We start from the raw sequence: 16,498 nt of genomic DNA on the forward strand, positions 1-16,498 counted from the left end.
AACTTTTTTCCTTCTTTACTTGTTTTTTTTCCCCTGAATTGTAAAAGGAATGAACAACTCAGGGAAAACACAACTCCGAAAAAATAAAAAAGAGATAATGCCACTAATTACAGAGAAATAATTACAGCTTCAAAAAAAATCAAAGTGCCAAACTCAAGACATCTGGTCCTGTAAATACCAGCAGGAGCAGCGAAGCGCACTCCCACACTCCCCAGGGCTCCTTCTTCTAGGGCACCTACTCGCTGTGCCTTAGCACATCTTTCCCTTACCCGCTTCTGTTTCTCAGGCTCACATGCCACAGGATGGGCTCCAGGTTGTCCTCCACCTGATGAGACCCTCACTAGTGAAAAATACAAAATCCTTATTCAAAGTCCCCAGTTCCTACTAGATAGCCCTCCTACCCTGTGATCAGAAAAGACATGCCCATTTCCCTGATTTTCAGAGTAGTGTTGCTTGGCACTTTTGAGCCTCATTGAAGGTCTAGCTCTTCCAAGCCCAGATGGTCCTGTGCACCCACGTCTAGCCCCCTCTGTGATGTGAATTTCCTCTCAGCACTCAGAAAGAACGTCTTGTAGTTGTGCTGGGACGCACAGTCTGTTCACAGTGATTCACAAGCAAACACATAGTAGCATGCCTTGGCAGTGCCCAGTCACTCATACAGGAAGAATGAGCCCAGGAGGTGAGAGCGGTGTTCTGTCCTGGTTTCAGCCTTAGGGGCGGCAGAGTGTGGGAGAAGAAATGTGAAATCCTCCTAGGAAGCTGGGAGGAAGTCTGAAAACACTCAGCAAGACAGAGATAAACAACGGGAGAGAACTTTCAAGTCCACAGACATCACCACCAAGTACAGAAAACAACCAGATGGAGCGAGTGAGGAGGGGAGATGACTGAGAAAGAACAGGGGGCGCCGTTATGCGAGGCTGATTAATGTCTGGGGTTGTCGGCCAAAAAGGCGACTGTAACCATGGGAGTTCTCTGAGCGAGGCTGCGGCCTGAAGGGCAATATCATCACCCAGTAAAAATGCCAGACCCAGGCGCAGTACACCCCGCCCGGCCAGCCTGAGGGCCCTTTTCCCACACACACATCCTTTGTATCCTGTCCTGATCCTGCTCTCTTAAAACCCAGTCTAATATATCTTAATAGGGAGTCCATGTGACCTGCAATGAGCAGAGGGAAAGGGTCCCGGTTTAGGGAGAGATTACCTGGGACTCCCCCTGTCCTTCCCCCCCCCAAGCAGGTGGTCTGCTCTCTGCCCCTAAGGGTCGGATCCAGGAGGACCGGAGAGGCGCAGGGCTGCACTGGGGCTGGGGACCAGACCAACGGCTTTATTTTAGGGAAATGGAAACCAGTACCTGGACCCTAAGGCTCTGAGACAGGTCACCTCGAGGCTTCTGGCCCGGGAGGGGAAGTCAGACGCTACACGCAGCCCCCGCGTGGCTGGAACAGTAAGGCCCCTAAGGGGTGGTGCTGCCGCCAGGTTTCTGCGTCCTCGCCCAGAGCCGGCAGTTTTTCCTCTCCTTGAGCTCTTGTACCTCCCAGGTGTCCCTCTGGGGCCTCTCCCTAAAAGCACTTGGGAGCATGTCTTCAAAGCTGCCCTCCTCTCTGCCGTCCTGTCTTCCTCATCATCTGTCGCCTGCTCTGAAGCCCTGTTTTAATTGACTAGTTCTACCTAATGAGTTTTTTAAAAAATACCAGTGGCAGACCCCCACCCCCACCCAGACCAGAGAGAAAACCGGAGTGCAGCCCAGGCCTGCGGACCAGCTCAGCGTTGCCAGCGGAGCCCAACGTGCAGGCGGGACGGGCGACCTTTGGGTAAAAAAGCAATGCTGTAAAACAGTCTTTCGTAGAGCTCGCCCACCGCCCCTGTGGGCCTGGTTCGCAGAGGCCGGTCCCGGCGGGCTGGAGCTCGCCCACTGGCTCCTACAGGAGCCACTCTGAGAGATCTTTCCCAAACTGCGGAAGTTTCAGGAGACTGAACCAATCTACTCATTTTATAATTGCTAGTCTGAAAGAGTGGACCTGTCAGTTCCCACAGGCTGCTTCCAGGGCTGTCAGCCTGGCCTAAGGTGCTTGCTGGGACTCCTGTAACATAAATCTCTTGCTTGGACAAAGTGGAGCTGGGGGCTAGTTCTCAGGGAGCAGGAGAACTTTAGTCTTCTACAGAAGACCCATGTTTCCTCACACAGCACTGGTACCTGGGCTGTCTAGGGGATAAGAACTGGCCCCGTGATAGCGTCCAGGGCCTCCTGGGAGTTCAGGGCTCAGCCTTTAGCTTTCAGAAATGTTCTAGGCACTGGGTTTAGCAAGTCCAGCCCTCCTGAAGTTGAAGGTCACATGGGAGACCCTCACATCCTTTACCCCAAGGGCAGGATTCAAAAGCATCTGTTTATTTGGAGCAGCCCAGTCTGTAACCTTTGCTAGTTAGCCCAGGTCCTACAGCCAGAAACTAAGCTTCGAGGGTGCATGAGCCTGTAGGCTCCAGAAGACTCCCCTACAGCTTGGATCAGAAACCATGCCCTGATCCTGATGATGCCAGGCATGGGGTGCATGGGGGGGAGGCTGTGGGCAAAGACTCAGATGAAGTGCCCTGGGGGAACTCACTGTCTACATCCCTAGGATTCCCGGAATCAGGAGGCAGTAAATTCCTTCCTGCAGAAGTTTCCCCACCCGATTCTGTGCTTACAAAATAGGAAAAAGGGACCAAAATTTTTAATATGTTGGATTTAAGGTGAGCCACAGTTCTGACAGGACAAGCCCATAAAATGTGGGGGGGAAAGCATTTCCAAGGCTATGTTAACAAGATACATCCACATAACCAGGGAGTTGCCCTTCATAAAGGGACTCTGCATAAAGTCAGTTCTTCCATGTGCTCGAGCCAAGTGAACACCTAGTCCACTAATTTAACTTGTGCAGGCATCAGTCAGTCCAGGGTCATGATGGTAGTTCAGGTCTCTCAGCTTCTGTGGGGCTCCGCTGAGTACATGAACTCACTCCTTGGCATTAGTGTTGGCACCGCCCCAGGTTAGCTCAGTCACCACATGGCTTCTACAGTTGATCACTGCCCTTTATACATCTGAACTTGGTTTTATCCCTCATGGATTTACTTCACCTAAGGCAGGGGTCCTCCAAGGGTGACCCCAGCCACTTGTATAGAATCCCCTGTGGGAGGGAATCATGCCCTGGAGTCAGACCCTTGGTCAGTACTCCACTCTCTCTTGTGCTAGACCTGTACAAGTTAGGGGAAAAGAATAAGAGAACATCATCAAATAAGATATTTGTTTGCAAGCAGCTTTCAGTTTATGCTCCATAGTCAGTTCAAACCTATGGTAAAAGTTTTGAGACAATGCAAGATTCACAATCATCATAGAAAGACATCTGAACACTTTGATAATCTACTATAGAAAACATAAGACTTGTACACCCATAGAAGATTTTCAGCATCAAAGTTTAGAGCTAAAATGGGATGTCTGCTTGACCCAGAGATAATTAGGAGTCAAGAAATGTACTCACAGGATCTGTGTACTCTGTCACCAAGGTTGTATCATATTTAGTACTTTGAGATGGATGGCCCTACAAGTGGCTGGTGACTGAGTAATACCTCAGCTGTCTTCTTCCCTGCCTTGACTGGGAGGGAGGGGGGCTGGGCCCGGATTGTCAGCAGTGAGCTGATGGAATTCCCCCAGAGAAGCTGCCCAGGGAAGACAGCCAGGGCTGTCTGCCTTCCATATGGAGGAACTCACCTAGCCTTCCCAGAGCTAAAATGTGAACTAGACAGTATGTACCTTGGTGCCACAGCCCTTCCTTCTCTCCCCATGGGGCTCGGCACGTCCTCAGTGCCCAGGTGATATCGGATTCAACAAATCTAAACCCAAACCCATCCTTTCCTCCTCCTCCAATCCCGTGCCTTCCTCAGACTGGCACCCCTGCTCCTGTTCATGGTAAAGCAGCCTCGGGCCACAGCTTCTGGCTCAGCCCCTTATCACATCCAGTCAGTTGCTGGATGGTGTTAGTTCTTCCTGAAGAACTCTCAAGCCTTCCACTTTCCTCTCTGCTCCCATTGCCACAAACTTGGTTGAGGCCCCCAGGCCCCATCCTGTTCCAGGCTTGCTGCAGAGGCCTTCAAAATCATCTCCTGAGGTGCTATTTGAATCATGTCCCTCCAACATTCAGAGACAGACTGCACCACAAAGCTCCGCCACCTGCATGATCCACTGTGCCCCACACCCGAACCTCAGCTCCTCTCCCTGAGCAGACTGCTCAGTGTTCCGTGGGCAGCCTGGTGTTTCCTGCACCACATCTCCACTCAGGCAGGTCCCTGAAGGTGAAAACTTCCTTGACAGGCGTCTTACTTCTGAACTTCAGGGCCTGCTCAGATGCCCTCTCCTTTTCTCAGCCACCACGGCTCCAAGTGATGAGTCATCTCTATTCTCTAAATAAGCAATTTTTATCAGCTACAGTCATGAGGAATTTACTTGGAAATAAATAGCTAACACCCCATGGCAGATACTATGCTAATTGCTATACCTTTTTTGATCTTTCTGATGATCTAATAATTTAGATATTATCCCATTTTACAGATGATTAAACCAAGAGAAGTTAAAGTGCAGTGTCACCTAACTCAGAAGTGGGAGAGAAAAATTCCTGATTCCAAAGTCCATGCTCCAAACTCACTATTATCTATTATCTCCCCAGCATTTTGTTCTCAGTCTAAGTATGTTAAGCCTCCCCAACCCCACCCCAATAAATTACATCTGGAGAAGAGGAAGCAATTCTTATACATGTTAGCCCCTGGCAATGTTTCGCAGAGCTCCATCATTATAAACTATTGGGTCTTTGTTCACACTAAAATGTAAAAGACTAACAACACTACCACAACCAGATGACTGCCTTAAACTAAAACCTCTAAATTACATCTAGCCCATGCTGTTTAAGTACTTTTTCTCCTGCTCTTGCTGTCTTCAGCTGATGCCCTCTAGGCTGTCAGATGCCCGTACAAAGGTTCAGCGGCAGCACCACCACAGCCTCCAGGCCTTCCCGAAGTGACTCACCTGGCAGATGGCTCTGTCCTTTAATTAGCCGTCCAGTTCCTGCTTCCCCTTATTTAATATCAGGAAGTTTCCACATGTTTCACCCCTTCCCCCTCTTGACCATAGTGCCTTCCTACTATTCTTTTCCTATTCTGTACTTTTGTTTGGTGTTTTTCCCTTCAATGTATTATCAGAATCCAACCTGGGAATTTTTGCCAAGTTGTCAGAGCTCTTTATCTCCATATGTGGTATCTCTGTTCTTTCTTAAACCCTCCTTTTTTGGTATGAATACACATGCTCTGAATGAACTATTTCAGGAACCAGCATCATTAAAAGTCAAGGTAAGTATGAGTCACAAGTCTGCCGTGACTTGGAGGTCTTTATACTCAGCTGTCTTCACCGCATTAGTAAGTACTCATTGAGAACTATATATAACATGAGTAGCCCAGCAGACCTACCCTTCTCATTGGGATTTGCTTGGCTAATATTCAGATTAATTTGTATCCCCTGATCACATGGAAGTTGGCTGGTGAGTGGGTAGGAGCCAAGAAACATTGCTTCTGAGAAATTAAGTGGAGGATTAAAGAAAATCACAAGGAATAATCTGCCAGCTGATCAGTAAGAGGGGCTGCAGCACCACTTTGGCGGGGTACCTTGGCAATGTGTGCCGTGGAGCATTTTCAAAATAGTGGCTATCTTCTCGGTTCCATATGGCTGATGGTGTTTTGTTCTAAACTTACTGCTGCCCTTTACCCACTGTATATGATCTGGGCTATCCATCCTTACAATGAACATGAAGAGCATCCAATTCCAGAATTTCTGGCTCAGTTCTCACTCTGTCAGAATACTGGCATCTCAGCCCTGCTGGCGAAATCACTGGAGAACAACAGTGCACTAAGCTGTGTGGCACTGATTCTGAACCCAAAAGGATTTCAGAGAAGAAATAAGTGGGAACTGGAGCTGTAAAAAGTGTCAAAAGGGAGATGAAACTTTAGCCTTAGAGCTTCAAATAAAGGGTGGGACATAGATAATACGTGAGAGGAAGGAGGCCACCCCAAGTAGGCAAATGCATTAGCATAAGCATAGCTTCTGGAAGTGGTAATGGGCATGTAATGTTGGGTGAGCATGATTGCTAGGAGCTGAGAAGTGACCTCAGGTAGACATAAGAGTGGATTTGTAGGGTGAAAATGGAAGAGGTAATGAGGAAATGAAGAAAGTAATAAATAAAACAAAAACGTGGTTTAATATTATACCAACAAAATTGGGCAAAAATTGACTGTTGGGGAGGTTTTGACTTCTGACCATTTCCCAGGATCAATGGAATATATTCAGTTTCAAATCATGACTTCTACCATCCTCTATGCAGTTCAGATTTAAAAATTGGCTAACTAGGTAACAGCTGATACTTTCATAAGATCTAGTTTATTCATCACCAAGAAAATGAACTTTGTTATGAGTCATGTACATTGCGTTTAGGTAGCTGAGGAAGTGTATTGGGCTGATTTTCATGGAATGAGAGCTTCCAGAACCAGGCAGTAAACCTCAGCATTTTGTGGGTGTCAAAGATGCCATATGACTGTGTTCTAGGATACAGTCTTGATAGGTACCTTCACTTAGAAGACCAAAGAGAAGATTCTCAGACCTGTCCTGCGTTCTTCCTCTGTAAAAATGAGGAAGGGCTTGTCTGAGTTCTCATGGCTGTAAGCAACAGACAAGGATCTGAGCCAAGTGTTCTGTCCCCAAAAGTCCTTTGTTTGCTTGTTTAAATGGTAACATGGTGAGGACATCCCAGGTCATGTCTGGGGTGTTCTGTGCTCTGTAAGAGACTAGATTGTTCACATACTTCTTTTACATTGTCCCCATGCTTTTTATAGATAACAAACTTTAACTCTTTCTCTACAACTTTATGTGAAATCAGCCCGAATGAATTGGTCAAATGCAAAATTAATTCCATTTCATGGTCTTTCCCTCATGAAATTTGTGTGTTTTGTGAGAGCTTCCCTTCTTAGCCTCTTCAGAATCAAATTGAAATATTCCAAATTTAAATCCATCCACCCACAATTTTTCCTTTCCTGTATCTTCCATGATTTCTTGGTGCATAGCTCTTTGTAGGCTATAAATGCATATTCTTAAAGTAATCTGATAGTCCGTGGGTCATTTGCCCAGAACTTAATTAAAAGGAGTTGAATAGGAGGATGTAGACTTGGGTGGAGACTCTTTAGGAGGCTTCTAGCTCCTTTTAGGTACTTTGGAAGTGACATTGGTTCATTAAATTGAATTTTAGTTTTCTTTCAAACTAAGAACTTTCTTCTTCCATGCTACAACTTAATTTAGGATGTGGCTATCTTTCTTCATTTTATTTTCTTTTTTTTCCCTTCTCTTCCACCTCCTCCTTCCTTCCCTTCTTCCTCTTTCCCTTCAAGGAAATGTAATGAAGAGATCATTAAGGTGGCTAGGCAAAAGTTATAAAAATAAGGGAGCAAGAAAGAAAATTAACTCAGAGCTGGGAAAGATCAAAAGAAATTGAATTGAACTCACTGAGTTATGAAAGGGAAGAAAGGTCAATGGAATAGTCTGGTTTGGGTACAGGCTCATCTGAAACATAAAGTAAGGGTGGGCTTGAGGTAGAAAGCCTTTGGGGAGGCTTTGTTCTCACCGGCCACCAGGAAGCACTGTGACAGCTCTGTGCTGCCTAGAGTTGCCCAGGGTGGACGAGAGGAGAAGCTGTGGGCAGCCGGGTAGTCTGCCTGCAGGATGTTTGCTAGACAGATGTTTGAGCAACTGCAGTCCTTACTGGAACAAAGAAAAGGATAAATAAATAACTGAACCTATCCTGGTGTTTGGCCCCATAGGTTTAAGTATTCTGCAACTTATTTTAAATGGAAACCAGACACTGAGCATGATTATGATGGTAATGTTGTTACACTTGGCGTGGCCTCAAGGACTGATTTTGAGCTTTGCCTGGAGGCAAACTCAGTGAAATAAAAGTTCCTTTATCCTTAAAAACAGAAGTTCTGGATCTACTTTGGCCTTCTTGGAAAAAAGGCAAAGTGGAAAGAGTTAGAAGTTATTTGGTAAAGTATCATTTTGCTGAGTACCCTCCTGAGGTAGAACAGAGCCTTCCAGAATGGAATTGTGTAATAGACATGCATTCAAGATGATTGTAGGTTGTGAAATTGCTTATCAGTGGAATACATGGGATGATGGGTCCTTGGAGCAGGGCTGGGGGAGTGCAGAGCTGTCGGATCTGCTATCACATTAGCCCAAAATATTGTTACATCCCTTTGCTTCCATATAGACTTTTCCACTTTGTGTTTCTGTGGTTGCCATTTAGTCTCTTTCTTACTCTTTCTCACAAATGTCACCACTCATCCTTCTATAATGCAGCTCTGTTCTGCCTTTATCAAGAGTTTCTCCACCCCTTCTTCATATTCTGAGGGCATTTCCAGACCAGAGAGTGGCAAAGAACCAGGCAGAGTTCAGTAAGTGGGTGACCCCAGTGAATGCCAGCGTTGGGCAAAATAAGCAGGAAGAATCTGAAACCGTGGATTCTTCCAACCCAGGAAGTCAGGTTCAAGCCAGCCTGCCTCCACCTGTACCCTAGGATGTCAGATGATCACTTGAATGCTAGTCCAGTCATTCATTGACCTGACTTTGCTTTGTAAGCGACTACATATCAAAACCTAAAGAGCATTCTGTAGGTTGGCACTTTCCAATTTAGATATTGTTAAGCTTTTCATTGTATTATGGAATCCAACATTTGTTCAAGGACATTTGAAAATGGCTGAAGGTTTTTGTAAATGTTTTAAAGTAAACTGATCCTAATGGCCCCTCGTCTGAATCTCCACCCCATCAAGTTAACAGGATTTTAGTGGTACACAAATCTTGTAGAATTCTAGGGATAGCCTGGTAGCAGAATTGACAAGGCCACTTGTGTTCTTAGAATTGTCCAAATATTAACTCAGCCCATTCACCCAAGATTTTATATGTATTCCAAGGGTTGGGAGAGAGAAAGAGGAACACACACCATGAATGTGCTAATCCTGAACCCCGTGGCTATGGCTCTCATTCACAGAATTTCTGGCTTGCAATGTTTTCACAAAATTCTTGCTCCTCCTGAAAGGTTCTGCTTCTTGGAATAAGGAGAGGATTGGAAGGAGATGGATATAGTGCATCTGCCCTCTATTCAGTGCTCCAGTTTTGTTTTTTTTAACTAAGGTATCATTGATATACCCTCTCATGAAGATTTCACATGAGTAACATTGTGGTTTACTACATTCACACATATCATCAATACCTCCCACACTCCATTGCAGTCACTGTCCATCAGCATAGTAAGAAGCCACAGAGTCACTACTTTTCTCTGTGCTATTCAGTGCTCCAGTTTTAATACAGCTGATACTAAATTATACCATGGTGGTTGGTGTAAGGATAGACACAGAACAATGGAAAAGAAGAGTGTATCTAGAGATAAACTCAACACATATATGGTCAATGGATTTACCACAAAGGCACCATTAGGATTCCACAGGAAAAGGATAGTCTCTTCAATACAAAGCAATTGGATGTCCTTTGAGGCAGGGGAAGGAAGGGATGAATTTTGACCTCTACTTCATAGCATACACAAAAATTAATTCAAGATGGACCACAGTCTAAATGTGACAGGTAAAACCATAAAGCTTGTAGAAGAAAACAGGAGCTCTTTATGCCCTTGGCCTAGGCAAAAATTTCTTTAACAGGATAAACAAAGCACTATCATAAAAGAAAAATCTGATGAATGGACTCCATTAAAACTAAAAATATCTTAGTTTTGAAATTGTGCCATGGGGAGAGTCCACAGCATGTCAAGATCTGTGACTGGAAATCGGGCTGGAATTCCTCCACATGCACTCCAGAATCCGCCCCTGCAAAGGACTCTGCTACCTGTTCAGACTATAGGGAGGTGCATGCAAGGTAAAGTAAGTGGTGTGTGCAAGGTGGAAGCCCTCAGACCACACAGTAAAAACGCCGTACATTCTTTGTGTGGTTTTGATACGTGAGAAGCAGCTTTGTTCCCAAGTCCCTCCAAATCTCTGAACACTGGTGTATTCTTCTCAGAACAATCCCTTGAGATCCCCTGAGCTTCGAGGTCATCCTGCCAAGCCCATGTGTGGGAAGGACGGCCACATGGGGGCCCTCAGCAAGCTGAGCCAAAGTAGTTCAAAGTTCAGCCAGATCCGGTTCTCTGGTATCCAAGCCTTTGGGGTCCCAGGGCTCTGGAGGAAGCCTGGGATGGGGTGAGGCCCAGTGCAGCTCTTTGTGGGGTCCTGGGTTGGTACGGTCAGACTAGGAAGTGTTGGAGACAGAGCCAGAAACACACACAAACACAGCATTGCCGTGCTCACCACATCCATGTTTGCACAGAAAAGCAAAGACCCCTGGCCAAGATAGATGCTTCCTCTTCAAACTTAGGTTTAGAGGACAGTAAGTGCAAAATATATTTAGAGCTTTCAAAACTTTGGCACATTCTTACAAAGAGAAAACACAGAAATACCCCAAGGGATTAAAAAAGAAAAAGTCCAGCTTCTAATACTTTACATGAGTGGGAAACATTTTTCATGCTGGGGTCATTTCCTTTCTATTTCAAGAAATTAATAGTGTGCTGTAAATAACCTATTGCAAAAGGGGAGATTTCATATCCTTTGAATGCTGATTATGCCAGAAAACTTTCCAGACCTAAAGGGGAGGTCATCCCTTTCCCAGGACACTGATGCAAGAGGACCCTGCAGTTAAACATTTTATTTGGCTGGAAGACCTTAGGGCAGTGGAAAGCTGAAATTCAGAGGCAATAATTAACTCTTCATTCAAGAAAGACGTCAAGCATTGAGTACAGGCCCAGTTTGCTTCAGGAGCAGTATGTGGTCACTTCAGGGAACCCAGACTCCCAGCTCTGCTTCCCTGTCTGTGGACCCCCCACTCGCTCTGCAGGCCCCTGGTGCCTGAAAGCTGGCATTCCAAATTAGCAGAATGAAACTACACTAAGTACCACTTACAAGCAGTGGGTGCGCGTGTCTCTCTGAGAGCAGGTGTTGGGTGCTGCCCTCATCAGGAAGGAGCAGTGAGCATGCACGGCTTTCAGGATCTGTTGGCTTCACGAGTGTTGTGTCTCAGAGCTGGGCCAGCAGTCATCCTGTGGATTTATCTGCATCAGCTCCAAGGAACGTGTAAGGGACTGAAGTCCTGAAACTTTCCCGTGGTATCTTTTTGAGGCATTGATCGCACCTCCGTTGGTAAGAACAGGGATCAGCACTTCATCTGTAAAGGGCCACATCGTGTGTGTTGAGGCCATTATCAACCACAACTGCCCGACTCTGGGCATGCCTGTGTTCCAAATAAAACTGGATTTTACAGACACTGAAATGTGAATCTTATAACTTTCACTTGATGAAATATCCTTCTTACACTTTGTTCACCATTTATAAACTCAAAGACCACTCAGGAGCCATGCCAAAACAAACCATAGGCCAGTGTGGCCCACAACTATAATTTGCCAACTCAAGGGCCTATTTGGTAACTAAAGGATGCCTCGTATTGATGTTGGTTCTGTGTAAGGACCTTCTTGCCAGAAGGAATATGGTAGAGAAGGCCTGAACATGTGTTCCAGACCTGGGAAAACAAGGAGGCAACACCCAGGGCTCTGCCTGGGTGGCCTCAGGCCTGCTGACACCATTCAGGCCATGTCCCCACTTGCCAATGCCCCCTGGCAGGGACCTGGACACTGAGAACAGGAGCCCTTTCCTGGGGGCCCTGGCCACACCCAAGAGGCCTGTCGTTGCTTCTCTTTTCCCCACTGCATCCCCCAGCCTGCACTGGGAAGGACCCTTCCGCCTTCTTCCTTAACCTCAGGCCACTCTTGTTCAAAAGCCAGGCGCACAGCCCTCCAAGTTTCCTCTTTGGTGAAAGTTGCCATTCCTGCCTTCTCACCCCTGACTTGTCAGTCATAGATCCTAAGCGTTCTGAGACAGGGGCTGCCATTGTTTTCTGGGTGCTCAGCACATTTTGAAGTATCTTCTTAGATTTTTGTTTCATTACCCAAGGAGTGGTTAGTTGGCCCTTCCCTGAAAATAAAAATACTGGTAAACAAAAAAGAAAAACAAACATTTTGTGACCATAATTTTAGTATATTAATTGGAATGTCCCAGATAAGGCAAAACAGCTGGTAACTTTAAATTCATTAAGGCATGATTTGAGGGAGAAGAAAATTTTGTAAACAGTGTATTTTTCTTCCTAATTATTTTTGTCTGTCTAGATGTATGCATTCCCAGAGCACAGCTTAAAATCATGCTGGTGGCAGGGGGAAGCCAGTCTAGTCTCCACAAAGGGGATAGCCTCATAAACATAATCAAATATGTACTTCTTAGCAGGCTAATATTGAAGATGTTTAAACAAATAGTTTTGGCTTTGTGCCCTTTCTCATAGGTCCTTCCATCGTGACGCCACCAAAGGACATCTGGAATGTCACTGGTGCCCAGGTGTACTTGAGTTGTGAGGTCATTGGAATACCAACCCCTGTCCTCGTCTGGAACAAGGTCAGTGGAACAGATTTCAGGAAGATATCCTAGACTGACGAGCTCTTCTCTCACTGCACAAGGCTGGGAACAACCCCAAGTCCTGGGCCTGGTCCATTGCCTGCTGCTTCTTCAAAACGAAACTTTATGGCCGTCTCCCAGACTTCTTCCTGGAGCTAGCAAATGATCTTTCTGACCTCCAAAATAGTCCCTGCCCTGCTTTTGTTGGCAGTGCCTGAGCAGGGACCTGTAGGAACTAGGAAACCAGAACGCTGAGCACCCAAGCCCACCTCTGAGTGCATGCCCGTGGGTGCAGTGGTGGGGGAGGTGGGGTGTCCCCATTGAAGGCAGTACAGCATTGAGGTTCTGAACATGAGTTCCTTAGCCAGGTCAGCTGAGTTACTGGGGTTTCTTAGTCTGAGTACTATTAACATTTTGGACCAGATAATTCTTTGTGGGGGGGCTACCCTGTACATTATGTTTAGTAGCATCCTTGGCCTCTACCCACTAGATGCCAGTGGCACCTGCCCTCCAGTTGTGACAGTCAAAACATGTCTCCATTTTCCAATGCCCTGGGGGGGGAAATGGCCTAGATGAAGACCCACTGCTCTAAACCTCAGTTTCCTCCTCTGCACGATGTAAGTGGTATATGAGTCTTGTGTGAAATAATGCAGTAAAATCACTTGGCTTGTCAGATGCAGTTAGCACTCTGGATGTTAGCTACTGTTGGTGGACATTTTTCCCTTCAAATGGCATTATCTTGTATAACTATCTGCACATTTGAAGGATATTCTCAGCATGTCTGTAGCAGGAAAAAGAATATATTCATCAGATCAAGTAATCCTTCACAATTACACTGTACTTTATTATAATTATTTCCCTTTCCTCATAATTTAAGCCTCATAATAATCCTATGGAGTAAATGTATCAAACTCATGCTAACAAAAAGGAAATAAAGAGGCATAACCAGATACCCCTTTTTAGCTGGTTACTTCTCCAGCAAGCTCTAAGATGGTGATTGTCTCTCCATGTTTTGTTTGCTTGGTGTCTGACCAGAAGAGCAATTTCTGGAACTCCAGGAGGGATTTTGGCTCCTATAGTCAGAACTCCTTCTGTTGCAAGTTGTAGAAACTCACTTCAAACTAGCGTAGGCAAAAAAAAAGGAGAAGGTGAGGGGGCTGGTGATGCTAGCTAGCCTCAAGGGCAGCTGGATCAACGTACAGTGAGGCCAGGACCCTGCTCTCACTATATTGGTCTCATTTTTTCTGGTCTGTTAGCTGCCTCCTTGCCATAGGCAATATTGTCAATGGCAGCTCCAAGTTCACATTATTACAGCTTAAAGACCCCACAGGAAAGAAAGGGCTTCCCCTCGCCCAGCAGTCCTGTAGAAGTCCCAGCAAAGGACTGACTCGGTGGGTCACCTGCTGACCTCTGGCTCCCTCATGTGGCCAAAGGGATGCATCACCCCTAGGGGGCAGTAGGCCGGAATGAGGTCGGGAGCGCACAAGCTGTACAACTGCCCTTTAGAGCTGAAACTTCTGTTACAGGGAGCAATTCAATGTCACCTTAATAAATTCTATTTTTTTTAAAGAGGGGGAGGGAGCAGTAGAGCAAAAATGCAACCGGTGGATGTGTACCTGTGGCCTTCCCTGTGAAAGCTGCTCCCATTCCTCTGCTTATCTGGAAGCTACTGTTTTGTTCAGGGAGTGAAGAGGCACGGGAACAACTCTATTCCCAAAGAATATCCCTACAAAGAGCTCTGCTGCAGTTCTCCAGGGATTACACAATGAGAAGCCAGAGTGACCCAAGTGTCTGGGGCATGTCACGCCTTACCGACAAATCTTGGTAGAGAATAGTCTCTTCAGTTCTTGCTCTGCCCCACCCCAGGTGGCTACATCCATGCCAGGGGAATACTTCTGTCACAGGAATATTTTCCTTTAAGCTTTTGGGATCATATAGGGGCAGATCCCATGGGCTTCCCTGACAGTTGGTCACCTGGGGAAGGGGACTGAAAGGAGCTGGCGGAACAGAAAAAAATAATTTTCTTCATATTTACAAGGAGCAAGCATAGGCTCTGCTGTTTTCCTCAACCTCCATAATGTATTTGCCAGCCACATGCATGACCTAAAATAATGTTTTTGAAACTGCGTATCAGCAGAAGTAACAGAAAATGTCCCCAAGGTGTTTCAGGCTATAGCAACACTTCTGGTTGGCAGCCCGGTGAGTGGTCTGTACTTTCCTGACCAGTAGTCCTTGTGTGATGGTACATACTTTTTCAGCAAGACTCTTAGCCTAAAAAGATCCTACGAACCAGAAGGAGAGGCTCCTTATTTAGTTATTTTCCTGCCCGAATATTTACTTCAGGCAGAGTTGGCCTTTCATCATCTCGGAATTTTTTTAGCACCTTAAATAATGCCTTAAACCATCCAAGTATACATATCCTATATGCAAATACGATTCCCCCAAAGGATCCATAACTAGGCCAAAAGTTATTACTAAATGTCAGGGTTGTAGCAGATCACTCTCCCCAGCAATGTATGGGCACCATTTCCCTGTATCCTTACCAGCATGGAATATTTACCTTTTTAAATTTTTGTTAATGATGTGTAAAAGTGTCATCTCATTTATTAGTTTTTTTGACCACATTGAGAATATTTTCATATTTGGGTTTTCTCTTATATGAACCACCTCCTCAATATCCTTTACACATTTTTCTACTGGCTTTTTGTATATTAGAGATATTGACCCTTTCTCATGTATTACAAGTATTTTTTTCCCCATTTTGTCTTGATTACAGTGGCTAGGGAGTCTTAAAGTTTTAAGAGACATGTATTCTATTTTATTGTAACTCTTCTGAAATGTCACCAAAAAGGCACAGAATATATACTGCATAGAGTGATCTGTACTTCCTGAAATTAAAGGTCTCCTGAAATTCAGTGAACCCTTGAAATGTGTTAACATGTAGCAATCAGACCGACCCATCCTGCTTCTGAAATCATCGGCACTTTTCCTTTTCTTAGTAATTACATCTCTGCAATAGCAGGATTCAGGAAGATTTGTTGCAGCTAAAATGGAACCAGAGAGGGCTGGAATGCTTTCCTGCATCTCCCTCTGATTCAACTTCCATTAAGTTGACCCTTAATGGTGAGCAGTGACTACTAGGCAGTTTCTGCTGCCCTAAAGATTTCTAAGGTTCAAATTCTGAGGCACTTCTAGTCCACTGACTATCTAAAGAATTGTCTTAAAAACTGTCACTTTTCTCAGCCTGCATCTTTTTTTTCAAACTGGAAAACACATATTTATCAACAGATTCCCCTTACATAAGGGAAGTAAGGGAGCAAGGGAGTATGACATAAAAATTGTGTAAAAATTCTTATTGTTTCTATGTTTTCTACATGGTATATAACTTCTTACAATGTATTAATCAAAACATGAGTTAAGTATTCATTTTCCAATCAATACTTGACAACAACAATTTCTCTATGCATAGTGGACCAGTTTAATTGGTGCAGAATGCTCTTTACTAATAGCTACATAATCTGAGGATCTACAGCTCAGCTGCTAATAAGATTCAGTACTTCTATGCTATAGTGTTTTTCTGCTTTGATCACACACAAAGAATTCTGAAATTCAGTTAATAAAGACCAGAGACATACTACTTTAGCCACTGGATCAAATTAATACACCATTAAAATATTTTAATTGAAGTACAGTTGATATTCATTATATTGGTTCCAGGTGTACAGCAAAGTGACATCATATACATTACAAAATGCCTACCACAATAGGGGTAGTTACCATCTGACACCTAAGTTACTACACAATATTATGGACTGAATTCCTTATGTTGTACTTTTTATCCCTGCCAACTATAACTGGAAGTTTGTGCTTCCTTATCTTTTTCTTTCTTACCTATTTCACCAATT

General features: G+C 44.9%; 1 protein-coding gene across 2 annotated transcripts in view; it reads left to right on the forward strand.

Annotated features, from left to right (window-relative positions):
- The window catches only part of IGFBP7 (insulin like growth factor binding protein 7), a 74,143-nt gene that overhangs the window by 53,031 nt on the left and 4,614 nt on the right, over window positions 1-16,498 (forward strand). For both annotated transcript variants that reach the window (XR_012131727.1, XM_017669183.3), the window contains exon 2: window positions 12,484-12,593. Coding sequence is in view for 1 of the 2 variants with exons in the window: in XM_017669183.3 (XP_017524672.2) it covers window positions 12,484-12,593 (110 nt within the window). In the remaining variant the exon portion in view is untranslated. The remainder of the gene's footprint in view (window positions 1-12,483; window positions 12,594-16,498) is intronic.

Source organism: Manis javanica, chromosome 5 (assembly GCF_040802235.1).
Source record: "Manis javanica isolate MJ-LG chromosome 5, MJ_LKY, whole genome shotgun sequence".
In the NCBI taxonomy this organism is placed as follows: domain Eukaryota; kingdom Metazoa; phylum Chordata; class Mammalia; order Pholidota; family Manidae; genus Manis; species Manis javanica.